Raw genomic sequence first — 16,001 nt, 5'->3', positions numbered from 1 at the left:
TCTAAATTGTTATTTTTCCAGATTGTGTAAAAAGAAATTCTTAAGGAGGCTTTTAGGCTGAAAATTCTCTCACTCACTCACTCACCATCTATTCCACATTATTCTGTATTCAAGGTCGCGGGGGCCTGGAGCCTATCCCAGGAGACTTAGGGCACGAGGCACGGTATACACACACACACACAGCAGTACCAAAAGGGGAACACCAATCAGCCTAACCTACATGTCTTTGGACTGTGGGAGGAAACCAGAGTACACGGAGGAAACCCACCAAGCACGCAGAGAACATGCAAACTCCATGCACACAGAGACGGGAATCGAACCCAGACCCTGGAGGTGCAAGGCAACAGTGCTAACCACTACACCACCGGGCCAAGTTGAGTTCATACTGAACACGACTAAACACAAATAACTAACATCTGCTTTTGTAATCTGACAACGGCGTACGTTATTATTTAGTAAATGCAGTGACATTTATTCCAGGATATAAATGTAGATTTTATTAATTCAATAAATTGTTTCATGTTTAAATTTCAGCATTAACACACAATCGACAAACACACAGACGAGTCTCGAGCTCCCGTCTGCATCGCTGTGTTTTAAACTTCAGAGAAGTTCCAGCGACTCTGGAGAGAGAGAGAGTGTTGCCATGGTGACTGAAATAGTTGTCATGGAGACTGATGACGTCATGTCGTGGTTAATGAACTGAAATTCCACACTCGCACCTCACAGCTTTATAACCGTCCGGATACTGAAAGAGAGAGAGGGAGGGGGGGCAGTAACTAATAAGTGGAGTGAGTGACTTAATAAAGTTTCATCCTCATTATTATATTAATATTAGAACAAGTTTAATCAGGTTCAATTAGCTTACGAGCTAATACACTGCATAAATGTGACCTAAAACATCACATGATTTTTCCTAAAGATAGATGTTATTTATTTATTAAGGAAAATGATCTAAATACACGTGTGTGTGGCGACCAGTGTTGGGTGTAAGGCGTAAAAAAAAGTACAAAGTAACACGTTAAAGTACTTGGATTGAGTTTTTGATGTAACGCGTTAGGGCCGCCATTTAAGTACGCAGTTATTTAGTTACTTTTTAAAAAATGTAATCCGTTATTGAGACAATTTGTGTATCATGGCTCGAACCATGGTGACTTCAGAGTAATAGTTAGCCAGAAAAGGTCACTAAAGCAGCATTAAAGAGGTCGGACTCCACTAAGGCGAAGTGTGTTCCACCTAAAGGTTAAAGAAAACTGATGTCTTAGAATGGATGAGTCCAAGTCCTGACTTTAATCCTATTAACTGATGCACAGGACTGATTAGGGTCACGCAGATACTCAAAGCAAGGGGGCACATACTTTTGATGTGTTTTAAGTCACATTTATGCAAAAACAGAGAAAATTCAGTAGGATTAGCAAACTCTTCATCACCAAGAGGTCTAGCTGTATTAGGGTCATGTGACTTACAGACCTTTTTCCATTGGTCATCAGCTCGAAGGCGTGGTTAATCTCCTCCAGAGGGAGTGTGTGTGTCACAAACTCGTCCAGTAAGATCCGGCCGCTCATGTAGTCGTCCACCAGTTTGGGTAAACTACGCACAATCCTCCATCCTGTTCAGAGCACGGTCACACACACACACACACACACTGAGAATATATTCCAAAAGAAAACCTGTTTTTTTGTTCTAAATAGAGTTTTAGTCTTTTCTTTCCTTCTTTGAGGTAGATTTTGCCCTTATTATATTTTTAATAGGAGAAATAAATATTATTATTTGTTTGGAAGCTACATGACAAAGTGCTCGACTCGTACCACCCAAGTAAGACCCTTTAATTGTCCGTCCCGCCAAAAAGTCTCCGGCTGACACAGAGAGGTTTCTTTCTGTCCATCCCACGATCACACAGGTTCCCCAAGTGGCTCTGCAGCTCTCAAACGCCGCCCTCTAGTGGAGACAAAACACATTTATTCTTCTAAATCAAGTGCACACTCGTTTGACTCAGTGACGCCATTCAGTCCAATCAAACCAGACACGAGAGCGTTCACCTGGATCACGTCTCATGTGCAGTCTCAGCCTTCAGAGGAAGAAGAAGGATAAGAAGAAGAGGATGTAGTTACTTTACACTGAAGCTGATGTTCATGGATAAACCTCAAACCCACCATGAGCGTGACGTTCCCCACACACTCGAAGCTGTAGTCCACTCCTCCCCCTGTCATCTCCACCAGAACCTCCTGAATGGGTTTGTTCTGATCGTTCGGGTTCACGAACTCAGAGACGCCGAACTTCTTCCCGATTTCACCTTTCTCTGCGTTGACGTCGACGCCGATGATCCTGGAGGCTCCGGCGGCTTTACAGCCCATCACCGCGGCCAGACCCACGGCTCCCAACCCGAACACGGCACACACGGAACCGCGCTCCACCTGCACACACCAGGAGGAACAACCACAGGGAAAAGAGCAGGAGAGGGAGGAGGAGAGGAAAATTATTCATTAAACAGTGCTGCTTTATGCACAAGAAAGTGACATCATTTAGACCATGCCTAGCGGATATCTTGGGCTGTGGACAATCTGAAACATGCGTTGTTCTCTGATGAGTCCACCCTCACTGTTTTTTTTCCACATCTGGGAGAGTTACGGTGTGGAGAAGCTCCAAAGAAGCGTACCACCCAGACTGTTGCATGCCCAGAGTGAAGCATGGGGGTGGATCAGTGATGGTTTGGGCTGCGATATCATGGCATTCCCTGGGCCCAATACTTGTGCTAGACAGGCGTGTCACTGCCAAGGACAACCAAACTATTCTAGAGGACCATGTGCACCCAATGGTTCAAACATTGTATCTATTGTATCCATGATGAACAAGAAAGTGAAGTAAAACATCTCTAATGGCCTGCACAGTCACTAGATCAAAAAAATTTATTGAGCCACTTTGGGGTGTTTTGGAGGAGCAAGATTTCCTCCACCAGCATCACGTCGTGACCTGGACACTATTCTGCAAGAAGAACAGCTCAAAATCGCTCTGGCCCCTGTGCAGGACTTGTACAGTGGAACCTCGGATTATGAGTAACGTGGTTTACGAGTGTTTCGCAAGACGAGCAACCATTTTTAATAATTTTTGACTTGAAAAACGAGCATTGTCTTAGTTTACGAGCACCGAGTATCATGTTTCACGCATGCGCTTCTTGTTTTAACAACGAGAAGGTCTCGGCTTTAACAGACGATAGGTCTCGGCTTTACAGCCCCCCTTCTCTCAGGTTGCCAAACAAACACACAAACTCTTCTCTGTCGCGATTGTTTTCAAAGGTGAGGAGCTGTTTAATTTGTTTTTTTTGTTGTTGTTTTACTTACTTACTTACTTTTGTTGTTTAGTAGTGATCCTGTAAGTATGCGCTCACGTGAGTGTGACTAGGAATGTTCCTTGCTAATTTTTAAATGGTTTTAAAAACGGTCTATCCGTTAATGTGTGTGTGTGTGTGTGTGTGTGTGTGTGCGCGCGCGCGCACATTTTACACACATACACTCTGCGTGCACAAACGAAAACCCTTATCTGTCTGGGTTTATTTTTAAAAAATTTTAAGGTAAAGTACAGGTTAATTTGTTTTATTTTCACTTTATATTTTGTATAAATTATTTTTATGTATTTATTTTTTGGAGCTGTAGAAAGAATAATTTAAGTTTCCATTATTTCCTATGTGAAAATAAAATTTGGTTTACGAGTGTTTTGGAATACGAGACCACTTCCGGAACGAATTAAGCTCGTAATCCGAGGTTCCACTGTATCTGTCATTCCCAAGACGAATTGATGCTGTATTGGCCACAAAATGAGGCCCTACACCGTACTAATGGATTATTGTGGTCTAAAACCAAGCATTTCAGTTTCAATGTTCCACCCCTGCGAATGTTAACAATCAGTAGGGAAAAGTTATTGACTTACAGGTTGCAACCACATGGAGGCGCTGATGACATTACAGCTTACATTTAGAACAAGTGGCTAATCACTGCTGAGAGAATGCTGGGAGTTTAGAGCTGGCCTGACAGGAGCTCAGGGTTAGAGCCGTGTCCAATCACAGGCTGACGTTTAGCGCCGTCCATCACGGACTCATGACCAGAACTGCATGACCAGTGGCTCATTGATAGAGGTGTCCCTTCCATGAGCTTATAGACGGAACACTCTAACGACAGGGTTATGTATAGAGCTGATCAACCTGGAGCTCGTGGACAGAGCTGTCTGATCACGGGCTGACCAAACACAAGCTCACAAATATAGCTTTCTAAGACTTACCAGAGCTGTCCAGCCAAGGTCTCATAAACAGGGATCTGTGACCACAGGCTCATGCTGCAAGGACAAGCTACAGAGCAGTGCGGAAATAAAACACAGGAGTCTAAAGTCCTCCATAAGACGAGCGAGCAGGTTAATCAGTTATACACATCAGAGATAAGCCATATTATTGCATGGTCAGGTTATTCATTACGCCTTGATAGGAACAAACACACACACACACACACACACACACACTTTGGCAGAGTTAAGCGCTGCTCCGTATCCCGTAGCCACTCCACAGCCCAGGAGACAGACTTTATCCAGCGGTGCGTCTCGATTGATCTTAGCCACGTTGTATTCAGGAACGACCGTGTATTCACAGAACGTAGACACTCCAGCAAACTGATGCACCTGCTGCCCCCTACAGGTGAAACGACTCGTCCCGTCAGCTAACACACACTTCTGAAGCATCTCCCTGAGAGAGAGAGAGAGAGAGAGAGAGAGAGAGAGTATGATCAACTCATTAAACTTCTTGTCAGAGTCTAAAACGAGCCTGATTCAATGTGATAAACCTGGACATGTACCAAATTATAATAAGTATTTTTGCTAAACTATGATGCTCTTCCAGCTGTCTCCATTAGGGGTCGCCACAAAGGATCATTTTTTCACTGGTTACTCTTCCCAATGCAACCCTCCATATTTACTCCAGCCTTAGGAGCAGCACTGAGAGTGCACTAACTTGTGCACCCATGTGGAACCCCTGGAGAGATACTCACACTGTACTAATTGGGATACAGTAAGTAATATACAGGACATCCATCCATCCATTCAACTAGGGACCTCTGTAGTCCAACTAGGGACGAGTGGTGACTTGTAATTATTCCTATTTCTACAACAGGGGTAGTACCTCCGCTCAACAGTCACACACTACAGGCGAGGTGGTATTTGAACCCTTGACCCTGGAGGTGTGAGGCAACAGTGCTAACCGCTACACCACCCTGCCACCAATATACTGTGTACTGTATATACCATGTTAATGAACTGATTATGATCAGTATCTTCAGCAGCAGCATCATCATCCTCACCAGTTCTTGGAGCAGTGGTTGGTCTTTGAGCCCAGACAGAACTCACACTCCCCACAGTGAGGCAGGACGACAGGGATCACCTTATCACCTGGAGGAGGAATAGGAAGAAGAACTTGATGAAGCGTGCTGGTCCACAACACCTGACCAGAACATTCAAACCCCAGCACCTCCTGGCCACGCCCTTTACTGCTCAGGTGCAGAATAATACAAGTAATTTGTTCACACACACACTGCAAAGGGACACGTCTGCTAGGAGATCCCATACGCAGCTGCAACTGTACCTCCACTACCTCTTATAAACCCCCCACCTGGAGCCCTGCCTGGGGTTCTAGGACTAGAACCATACGCAGAACCGACTCAGAACCCAGTGGTTCAGGTCAAAAATCATTATTATTATATTACAATGAACAATAAGAATGTGAGTGTGTGTGTGTGTGTGTGTGTGTGTGTGTGTACCAGGCTGTACTGTGGTCACGCCCGGGCCGACGCTCTCCACCACACCGGCGCCTTCGTGACCCAGAATGAGAGGAAACGTCAGAGTCTTCACTCCTTTCCCAGAATCAGACAGATACGTCCAGTCTGTGTGACACACACTGCTCGCTACTATCTGAAACACACACACACACACACACACACACACATTAATCAGCGAGCGCATCCATAAGCCGAAGCTATATAGTAAAAGTCAGGCCTACAGAAACACAGACCTTAATTCTGACTTCATGGTCTTTAGGCGGAGCGACGTCCACTTCCTCTACGGTCAGAGGTTTCCCAGGTTCCCACGCCACCGCTGCCTTACACCTGATCACCTACACACACACACACATACACACACACACACACACAGAGTGGGGCTGTTAAGTGTTTTGGGGTTTTAATGGAGGTCACCCAGACCTGAGCAGGTTTCTCTAGATCTCACTCCATTGCGGGTGTAAAACTCTGCAGCTTCACAGAGGAACCTGTACAGGAGATTCCTAACGTAGATCATCTGTAACAGCCTTCAGCGTTCTGTACTGAAACACATAAATCTGTAAAAGCCACACCGCCAAATTTACACGAGACCAGATTTGGCGTGTGAAAGATAAAAAGGTCGTTAGCGAAGCATTTTAATGATAATAGCGGCCTTAAAGTGGAGTCAGCATGTCTAGTCAGCATGATTCAGTGTTAAATCTAGTAACAGTAATGATCACCAGCCTGACTGTTCAGATCTAAATAAATAAACAAATAAACAAATAAATAAATAAATAAATAAATAAGATACAGAACGCTGGCGGATCAATTCTGTCTAATAGACACTAAAGGAAACCTGATCTTCTTACGTTCAACACTGGAGTTTGCATTTATTTTCCAAATAGTGTTACTAGTGTCACTGAGGGTTAAAGAGTTTGTAGTAACAGTTAAAGTTTAAATCTTATAATAATCTGATCTTTAATGTAATCAGTGATATTATGATTATTATTATTATTATTATTATTTGAGGTTGAAGCCCACGTACATGTCTGTGTGTCTCTCTGTACAGCAGAACTCTCTGTCTAACTTATTAATACAGAGAAATCCCTGCCTGTGATTGTCCCGTGTCTCAGGAGATAATAATCTGACGTCCCCTCTATTGCCCCTCTGGGAACATCGCTCGGCCCACCTGCCCCGCCCGCATTAATCCTCAATAGACACACGTCTCTGACTCATCATCATAATTATATTCTGTATTCATTCTTCTGATTTTAAATTGATTAAACTCCGTCCATGGTGCACTCTGACCTTTGACCCTGATTTTGCTCGCCGTTATCACTGTGACAGACGCATTACTCATTATTAAAAGAAACCCAAACCTTTTTTCATACACAGGATTTGATCTAGTTGTTTCTTGATCTGGCTGTTTTATTTTATCATGTGTCTGAGAATCCACACACTCAGACACACACAAACCCAGTGTAACACACACCCGCCAGTCATGTGTGCTTTAAATATACAACCAGAGTGTTTCGACTCAGATTGTACGAGTGTATTTTATATTAGGATCAAATATTGAGAAAGAAATACTTACTTTATTCTCAGTCGCCATTTTCAAAGATCTTCAGTTCCAAGTCCTTAAAAAGCAACACACACACACACACACACACATTAATGCACCCTTGGTATAAAACTGTACATTCAGTGGTGTAGGTTACAGTTACAGATCCTGCATGACATTACCTCCGCTGCAGAGAGAGAGAGAGTGTGTGTGTGTGTGTGTGTGTGTGTTTGCTCGGTTACTTCTGCTGTCAAAACTCAAACACTGCCACCTGCTGCACACTCCTGGCAAACCCTCAGTAACACACTAAGACAAGAAGTTGAAGAAGTTCAAAGGTCACGGGTGAGAAGGAAGAAGTTTCACTGTTGCAGAAATAAAAATCTAAAGAGGATTAAACAGTCTTGGGGTTGTGTGTGTCATCAGGTCGCTCCCGTGTTCCAAGAAATGGAGAGAGAGAGAAAGAGACGCTGGAGCGATGTCACGCTGCAGCAGGAGGTCTGAACTTCCCCTGAAGGCACACAAGCTCCAGGTCCTGTTGTTCAGAATCTACAAACCGTTACGGATCTCTGAATGGAAGAAGAACAACAAGCTGGAAATGAAGAACAGGACGTTCAGTCTGGAGATGAGACATAAGGAGACGTAAACTGAAACGCTCAGAATGACAGAACACACTACGCTTCTCACTTCACCTCCAAATGTTTCTTTAATTATTTAAGTAATTCAGAAAACAAACACTTTATTCATTCACATGACTCTCTTTATCACACGTTACACTCCCAGTTGTATAGATTGTTCTTGTGTTTATTATCATTTCCATATCACAGGATTAACACACACAGGATTAACACACACACACACAGGATTAACACACACACACACACACAGGATTAACACACAGGATTAACACACACATGAGTAACACATAGAATTAACACACACAGGATTAACACACGATTAACACACATGAGTAACACATAGGATTAACACACACAGGATTAACACACATAGGATTAACACACGATTAACACACATGAGTAACACATAGGATTAACACACACATGATTAACACACACAGGATTAACACACAGGATTAACACACAGAATTAACACACAGGATTAACACACAGGATTAACACACACAGGATTAACACACAGGATTAACACACGATTAACACACATGAGTAACACATAGGATTAACACACACATGATTAACACACACAGGATTAACACACAGGATTAACACACACAGGATTAACACACAGACACGTTGCTGGCGCGAGACTCCACAAATATATTTTCTTCAGAACTTTAGGAAAGTTCCAGCAGCTCTGAGGCCCACTGGAGTGTGAGTGTGTTGCCATGGTGACTGATGATGTCGTCATGGGAACCGATGATGTCGTCGTGGTTGACGGTCAGAGATCCGAAACGCAGCTCACATTGTAATCACAGTCCGGATGCTGAGAAAGAGAGAAGAGACGGAGAGATGACGGCAGTAACTGACGGGGCGCGTGTCATCGTTCAGTCTTTATTTTATTATTTTACTTAAGACATGTTTAATAAGACTCAGTTATCTAATGACTTTCAGCCAGTCATTTAAACAAAGTACAGAAAGTTCAATGTAACGGGTTGTATTGAAAGAAAGAAAAAAGAAAGATAAATAGCATAAATTCTACAACTTTATATCTTAAGCTATTTATTTTTTTTACCATTTTACCTTCTATAGCTTCCGTAAACAGCTCTTTTAAAATAAATCTAAAAAGTAATCCGACTAAAAAAATCAGACCCGTATGTGTAGTGGTCATGTGACTCACAGACCTTTTCCCATTGGTCATCAGCTCGAAGGCGTGGTTAATCTCCTCCAGAGGGAGTGTGTGTGTCACAAACTCGTCCAGTAAGATCCGTCCGCTCATGTAGTCGTCCACCAGTTTGGGTAAACTACGCACAATCCTCCATCCTGTTCAGAGTACACACACACACACACACACACACACTGAGAATATATTCAAAAAGAAAACCTGTTTTTTTATTCTAAATAGAGTTTTAGTCTTTTCTTTCCTTCTTTGTGGTAGATTATTATATTTTTAATAGCTGAAATAAATACAGTGGAACCTCGAATTACGAGTAATGTGGTTTACGAGTGTTTTGCAAGACGAGCAACAATTTTTAATAATTTTTGACTTGAAAAACGAGCATTGTCTTAGTTTACGAGCACCGAGTATCATGTTTTACGTATGCGTTTCTTGTTTTACCAACGAGCGTTACGTCATCACAAGTAAGCCAACGGTTTTTCTCTCTCTTGCAGCGGAATTGTAGGTAATCGTCTCTCCTGCTGGGTGAATACACACACACACACGCTGTGTGTGTGTGTGTGTGTGTGTGTGTGTGAGATGTGCGTGCGCGCGCACACACACACACACACATTAACGGAGAGACCGTTTTTAAAACCGTTTAAAAATTACCAAGGAACATCGCTAGTCACACTCGCGTGAGCGCATACTAACGGGATCACTACTGTAAAGTAAAACAACAACAACAACTAAAATTAAACAGCTCCTCACCTTTGAAAACAGTCGCAGCAGAAAAGAGTTACTGTGTTTGTTTGGCAACCTGAGAGAAGGGGACCGTAAACACGAGCGAGCCTCCCCTTCAGCCCCCCTTCTCTCAGGTTGCTTAATAAACACAAAAATTGGTCTCTTTCGCGATTGTTTTCAAAGGTGAGGAGCTGTTTAATTTGTTTTTTGTTGTTGTTGTTGTTTTACTTACAGCAGTGATCCTGTTAGTATGCGCTCACATGAGTGTGACTAGGAATGTTCCTTGCTAATTTTTAAATGGTTTTAAAAACGGTCTATCCGTTAATGTGTGTGTGTGTGTGTGCGCGCGCGCACATTTTATGCACGTACACTCTGCGTGCACAAACGAAAAACCCTTATCTGTCGGGATTTATTTTTACATTTTTTTAAGGTAAAGTACAGGTTAATTTGTTTTATTTTTACTTTATATTTTGTATTAATTATATTTATGTATTAATTTTTTTGGGCTGTAGAACGAATAATTTAGGTTTCCATTATTTCCTATGGGAAAATTAAATTTGGTTTATGAGTGTTTTGAAATACGAGCCCGCTTCCGGAACGAATTAAGCTCGTAATCTGAGGTTCCACTGTATTATTATTTAATCGGAAGCTACATGACAAAGTGCTCGACTCGTACCACCCAAGTAAGACCCTTTAATTGTCCGTCCCGCCAAAAAGTCTCCGGCTGACACAGAGAGGTTTTTTTCTGTCCATCCCACGATCACACAGGTTCCCCAAGTGGCTCTGCAGCTCTCAAACGCCGCCCTCTAGTGGAGACAAAACACATTTATTCTTCTAAATCAAGTGCACTCTCGTTTGACTCAGTGACGCCATTCAGTCCAATTAAACCAGACACGAGAGCGTTCACCTGGATCACGTCTCATGTGCAGTCTCAGCCTTCAGAGGAAGAAGAAGGATGAGAAGAAGAGGACTTAGTTACTTTACACTGAAGCTGATGTTCATGGATAAACCTCAAACGCACCATGAGCGTGACGTTCCCCACACACTCGAAGCTGTAGTCCACTCCTCCCCCCGTCATCTCCACCAGAACCTCCTGAATGGGTTTGTTCTGATCGTTCGGGTTCACGAACTCAGAGACGCCGAACTTCTTCCCGATTTCACCTTTCTCTGCGTTGACGTCGACGCCGATGATCCTGGAGGCTCCGGCGGCTTTACAGCCCATCACCGCGGCCAGACCCACGGCTCCCAACCCGAACACGGCACACACGGAACCGCGCTCCACCTGCACACACCAGGAGGGACAACCACAGGGGAAAGAGGAGGAGAGGGAGGAGGAGAGGAAAATCATTCATTAAACAGTGCTGCTTTATGCACAAGAAAGTGACATCATTCAGACCATGCCTAGCAGATATCTTGGGCTGTGGACAATCTGAAACATGCGTTGTTCTCTGATGAGTCCACCCTCACTGTCTTTCCCACATCTGGGAGAGTTACGGTGTGGAGAAGAAGCGTACCACCCAGACTGTTGCATGCCCAGAGTGAAGCATGGGGGTGGATCAGTGATGGTTTGGGCTGCAATATCATGGCATTCCCTGGGCCCAATACTTGTGCTAGACAGGCGTGTCACTGCCAAGGACAACCAAACTAATGGTTCAAACATTGTATCTATTGTATCCATGATGAACATGAAAGTGAAGTTAAACATCTCTAATGGCCTGCACAGTCACTAGATCAAAATAAATGTATTGAGCCACTTTGGGGTGTTTTGGAGGAGCGAGTCAGGAACCGATTTCCTCCACCAGCATCACGTCGTGACCTGGACACTATTCTGCAAGAAGAACAGCTCAAAATCGCTCTGGCCCCTGTGCAGGACTTGTATCTGTCATTCCCAAGACGAATTGATGCTGTATTGGCCACAAAATGAGGCCCTACACCGTACTAATGGATTATTGTGGTCTAAAACCAGGTGTTTTAGGTTCAATGTTCCACCCCTGCAAATGTTAACAGTAGGGGAAAGTTATTGACTTACAGGTTGCAACCACATGGAGGCGCTGATGACATTACAGCTTACATTTAGAACAAGTGGCTAATCACTGCTGAGAGAATGCTGGGAGTTTAGAGCTGGCCTGACAGGAGCTCAGGGTTAGAGCCGTGTCCAATCACAGGCTGACGTTTAGCGCCGTCCATCACGGACTCATGACCAGAACTGCATGACCAGTGGCTCATTGATAGAGGTGTCCCTTCCATGAGCTTATAGACGGAACACTCTAACGACAGGGTTATGTATAGAGCTGATCAACCTGGAGCTCGTGGACAGAGCTGTCTGATCACGGGCTGACCAAACACAAGCTCACAAATATAGCTTTCTAAGACTTACCAGAGCTGTCCAGCCAAGGTCTCATAAACAGGGATCTGTGACCACAGGCTCATGCGGCAAGGACAAGCTACAGAGCAGTGCGGGAATAAAACACAGGAGTCTAAAGTCCTCCATAAGACGAGCGAGCAGGTTAATCAGTTATACACATCAGAGATAAGCCATATTATTGCATGGTCAGGTTATTCATTACGCCTTGATAGGAACAAACACACACACACACACACACACACACACTTTGGCAGAGTTAAGCGCTGCTCCGTATCCCGTAGCCACTCCACAGCCCAGGAGACAGACTTTATCCAGCGGTGCGTCTCGATTGATCTTAGCCACGTTGTATTCAGGAACGACCGTGTATTCACAGAACGTAGACACTCCAGCAAACTGATGCACCTGCTGCCCCCTACAGGTGAAACGACTCGTCCCGTCAGCTAACACACACTTCTGAAGCATCTCCCTGAGAGAGAGAGAGAGAGAGAGAGAGAGAGAGAGTATGATCAACTCATTAACCTTTTTTGTCAGAGTCTAAAACGAGCCTGATTCAATGTAATAAACCTGGACATGTACCAAATTATAATAAGTATTTTTGCATAATTATGATGCTCTTCCAGCTGTCTCCATTAGGGGTCGCCACAAAGGATCATTTTTTCACTGGTTACTCCTCCCAATGCAACCCCTTCATATTTACTCCAGCCTTAGGAGCAGCACTGAGAGTGCACTAACTTGTGCACCCATGTGGAACCCCTGGAGAGATACTCACACTGTACTAATTGGGATACAGTAAGTAATACACAGGACATCCATCCATCCATCCAACTAGGGACCTCTGTAGTCCAACTAGGGACGAGTGGTGACTTGTAATTATTCCTATTTCTACAACAGGGGTAGTACCTCCGCTCAACAGTCACACACTACAGGCGAGGTGGTATTTGAACCCTTGACCCTGGAGGTGTGAGGCAACAGTGCTAACCGCTACACCACCCTGCCACCAATATACTGTGTACTGTATATACCATGTTAATGAACTGATTATGATCAGTATCTTCAGCAGCAGCATCATCATCCTCACCAGTTCTTGGAGCAGTGGTTGGTCTTTGAGCCCAGACAGAACTCACACTCCCCACAGTGAGGCAGGACGACAGGGATCACCTTATCACCTGGAGGAGGAATAGGAAGAAGAACTTGATGAAGCGTGCTGGTCCACAACACCTGACCAGAACATTCAAACCCCAGCACCTCCTGGCCACGCCCTTTACTGCTCAGGTGCAGAATAATACAAGTAATTTGTTCACACACACACTGCAAAGGGACACGTCTGCTAGGAGATCCCATACGCAGCTGCAACTGTACCTCCACTACCTCTTATAAACCCCCCACCTGGAGCCCTGCCTGGGGTTCTAGGACTAGAACCATACGCAGAACCGACTCAGAACCCAGTGGTTCAGGTCAAAAATCATCATTATTATATTACAATGAACAATAAGAATGTGAGTGTGTGTGTGTGTGTGTGTGTGTGTACCAGGCTGTACTGTGGTCACGCCCGGGCCGACGCTCTCCACCACACCGGCGCCTTCGTGACCCAGAATGAGAGGAAACGTCAGAGTCTTCACTCCTTTCCCAGAATCAGACAGATACGTCCAGTCTGTGTGACACACACCGCTCGCTACTATCTGAAACACACACACACACACACACACACACACACACACACACACACATTAATCAGCGAGCGCATCCATAAGCCGAAGCTGTATAGTAAGAGTCAGACCTACAGAAACACAGACCTTAATTCTGACTTCATGGTCTTTAGGCGGAGCGACGTCCACTTCCTCTACGGTCAGAGGTTTCCCAGGTTCCCACGCCACCGCCGCCTTACACCTGATCACCTACACACACACACACACACACACACACACACACACAGAGTGGGGCTGTTAAGTGTTTTGGGGTTTTAATGGAGGTCACCCAGACCTGAGCAGGTTTCTCTAGATCTCACTCCATTGCGGGTGTAAAACTCTGCAGCTTCACAGAGGAACCTGTACAGGAGATTCCTAACGTAGATCATCTGTAACAGCCTTCAGCGTTCTGTACTGAAACACATAAATCTGTAAAAGCCACACCGCCAAATTTACACGAGACCAGATTTGGCGTGTGAAAGATAAAAAGGTCGTTAGCGAAGCATTTTAATGATAATAGCGGCCTTAAAGTGGAGTCAGCATGTCTAGTCAGCATGATTCAGTGTTAAATCTAGTAACAGTAATGATCACCAGCCTGACTGTTCAGATCTAAATAAATAAACAAATAAACAAATAAATAAATAAATAAATAAATAAGATACAGAACGCTGGCGGATCAATTCTGTCTAATAGACACTAAAGGAAACCTGATCTTCTTACGTTCAACACTGGAGTTTGCATTTATTTTCCAAATAGTGTTACTAGTGTCACTGAGGGTTAAAGAGTTTGTAGTAACAGTTAAAGTTTAAATCTTATAATAATCTGATCTTTAATGTAATCAGTGATATTATGATTATTATTATTATTATTATTATTTGAGGTTGAAGCCCACGTACATGTCTGTGTGTCTCTCTGTACAGCAGAACTCTCTGTCTAACTTATTAATACAGAGAAATCCCTGCCTGTGATTGTCCCGTGTCTCAGGAGATAATAATCTGACGTCCCCTCTATTGCCCCTCTGGGAACATCGCTCGGCCCACCTGCCCCGCCCGCATTAATCCTCAATAGACACACGTCTCTGACTCATCATCATAATTATATTCTGTATTCATTCTTCTGATTTTAAATTGATTAAACTCCGTCCATGGTGCACTCTGACCTTTGACCCTGATTTTGCTCGCCGTTATCACTGTGACAGACGCATTACTCATTATTAAAAGAAACCCAAACCTTTTTTCATACACAGGATTTGATCTAGTTGTTTCTTGATCTGGCTGTTTTATTTTATCATGTGTCTGAGAATCCACACACTCAGACACACACAAACCCAGTGTAACACACACCCGCCAGTCATGTGTGCTTTAAATATACAACCAGAGTGTTTCGACTCAGATTGTACGAGTGTATTTTATATTAGGATCAAATATTGAGAAAGAAATACTTACTTTATTCTCAGTCGCCATTTTCAAAGATCTTCAGTTCCAAGTCCTTAAAAAGCAACACACACACACACACACACACACACACACACACACATTAATGCAGCCTTGGTATAAAACTGTACATTCAGTGGTGTAGGTTACAGTTACAGATCCTGCATGACATTACCTCCGCTGCAGAGAGAGAGCGAGAGTGTGTGTGTGTGTTTCTGTGTTTTCTCGGTTACTTCTGCTGTCAAAACTCAAACACTGCCACCTGCTGCACACTCCTGGCAAACCCTCAGTAACACACTAAGACAAGAAGTTGAAGAAGTTCAAAGGTCACGGGTGAGAAGGAAGAAGTTTCACTGTTGCAGAAATAAAAATCTAAAGAGGATTAAACAGTCTTGGGGTTGTGTGTGTCATCAGGTCGCTCCCGTGTTCCAAGAAATGGAGAGAGAGAGAAACAGACGCTGGAGCGATGTCACGCTGCAGCAGGAGGTCTGAACTTCCCCTGAAGGCACACAAGCTCCAGGTCCTGTTGTTCAGAATCTACAAACCGTTACGGATCTCTGAATGGAAGAAGAACAACAAGCTGGAAATGAAGAACAGGACGTTCAGTCTGGAGATGAGACATAAGGAGACGTAAACTGA

General features: G+C 43.9%; 2 protein-coding genes across 2 annotated transcripts; both read right to left on the bottom strand.

The window, feature by feature from the left end:
- Positions 1–473: 473 nt before the first annotated feature.
- Positions 474–7,587, bottom strand: LOC128531490 (alcohol dehydrogenase class-3-like). The gene is made up of 11 exons (XM_053505367.1): positions 7,530–7,587; positions 7,381–7,423; positions 6,044–6,145; positions 5,793–5,943; positions 5,337–5,424; positions 4,507–4,726; positions 2,154–2,414; positions 1,809–1,938; positions 1,471–1,609; positions 723–748; positions 474–623 (listed from the first exon to the last, which is right to left on the bottom strand). Exons 2-10 carry the CDS (start codon positions 7,396–7,398, stop codon positions 724–726), a joined length of 1,134 nt encoding a protein of 377 aa, XP_053361342.1. The 5' UTR covers positions 7,399–7,423; positions 7,530–7,587; the 3' UTR covers positions 474–623; position 723.
- A 983-nt stretch (positions 7,588–8,570) lies between these two features.
- On the bottom strand, positions 8,571–15,592 carry LOC128531489 (alcohol dehydrogenase class-3-like). The gene is made up of 10 exons (XM_053505366.1): positions 15,538–15,592; positions 15,375–15,417; positions 14,038–14,139; positions 13,773–13,923; positions 13,323–13,410; positions 12,491–12,710; positions 10,901–11,161; positions 10,556–10,685; positions 9,164–9,302; positions 8,571–8,805 (listed from the first exon to the last, which is right to left on the bottom strand). Exons 2-10 carry the CDS (start codon positions 15,390–15,392, stop codon positions 8,781–8,783), a joined length of 1,134 nt encoding a protein of 377 aa, XP_053361341.1. The 5' UTR covers positions 15,393–15,417; positions 15,538–15,592; the 3' UTR covers positions 8,571–8,780.
- Between the last annotated feature and the right edge of the window lie 409 nt (positions 15,593–16,001).

The sequence above is a fragment of the Clarias gariepinus genome, chromosome 10 (genome assembly GCF_024256425.1).
Source record: "Clarias gariepinus isolate MV-2021 ecotype Netherlands chromosome 10, CGAR_prim_01v2, whole genome shotgun sequence".
Taxonomy (NCBI): Eukaryota; Metazoa; Chordata; class Actinopteri; order Siluriformes; family Clariidae; genus Clarias; species Clarias gariepinus.
Note: the sequence above shows the minus strand (reverse complement) of the source record. Positions and strands in the feature narration are given on the sequence as shown.

Excerpts from the sequence above, each read along its gene's own strand:
- LOC128531490 (XM_053505367.1), bottom strand. Across the intron at positions 4,727-5,336 it reads AACCACTGCTCCAAGAACTG|GGAGATGCTTCAGAAGTGTG; the intron begins GTGAGGATGATG and ends TCTCTCTCTCAG. Across the intron at positions 1,939-2,153 it reads TGGGGAACGTCACGCTCATG|AGGGCGGCGTTTGAGAGCTG; the intron begins GTGGGTTTGAGG and ends TGTCTCCACTAG.
- LOC128531489 (XM_053505366.1), bottom strand. Across the intron at positions 11,162-12,490 it reads CAGCGCTTAACTCTGCCAAA|GTGGAGCGCGGTTCCGTGTG; the intron begins GTGTGTGTGTGT and ends TGGTGTGTGCAG. Across the intron at positions 8,806-9,163 it reads CTGATGACCAATGGGAAAAG|CATCCGGACTGTGATTACAA; the intron begins GTCTGTGAGTCA and ends TCTCTTTCTCAG.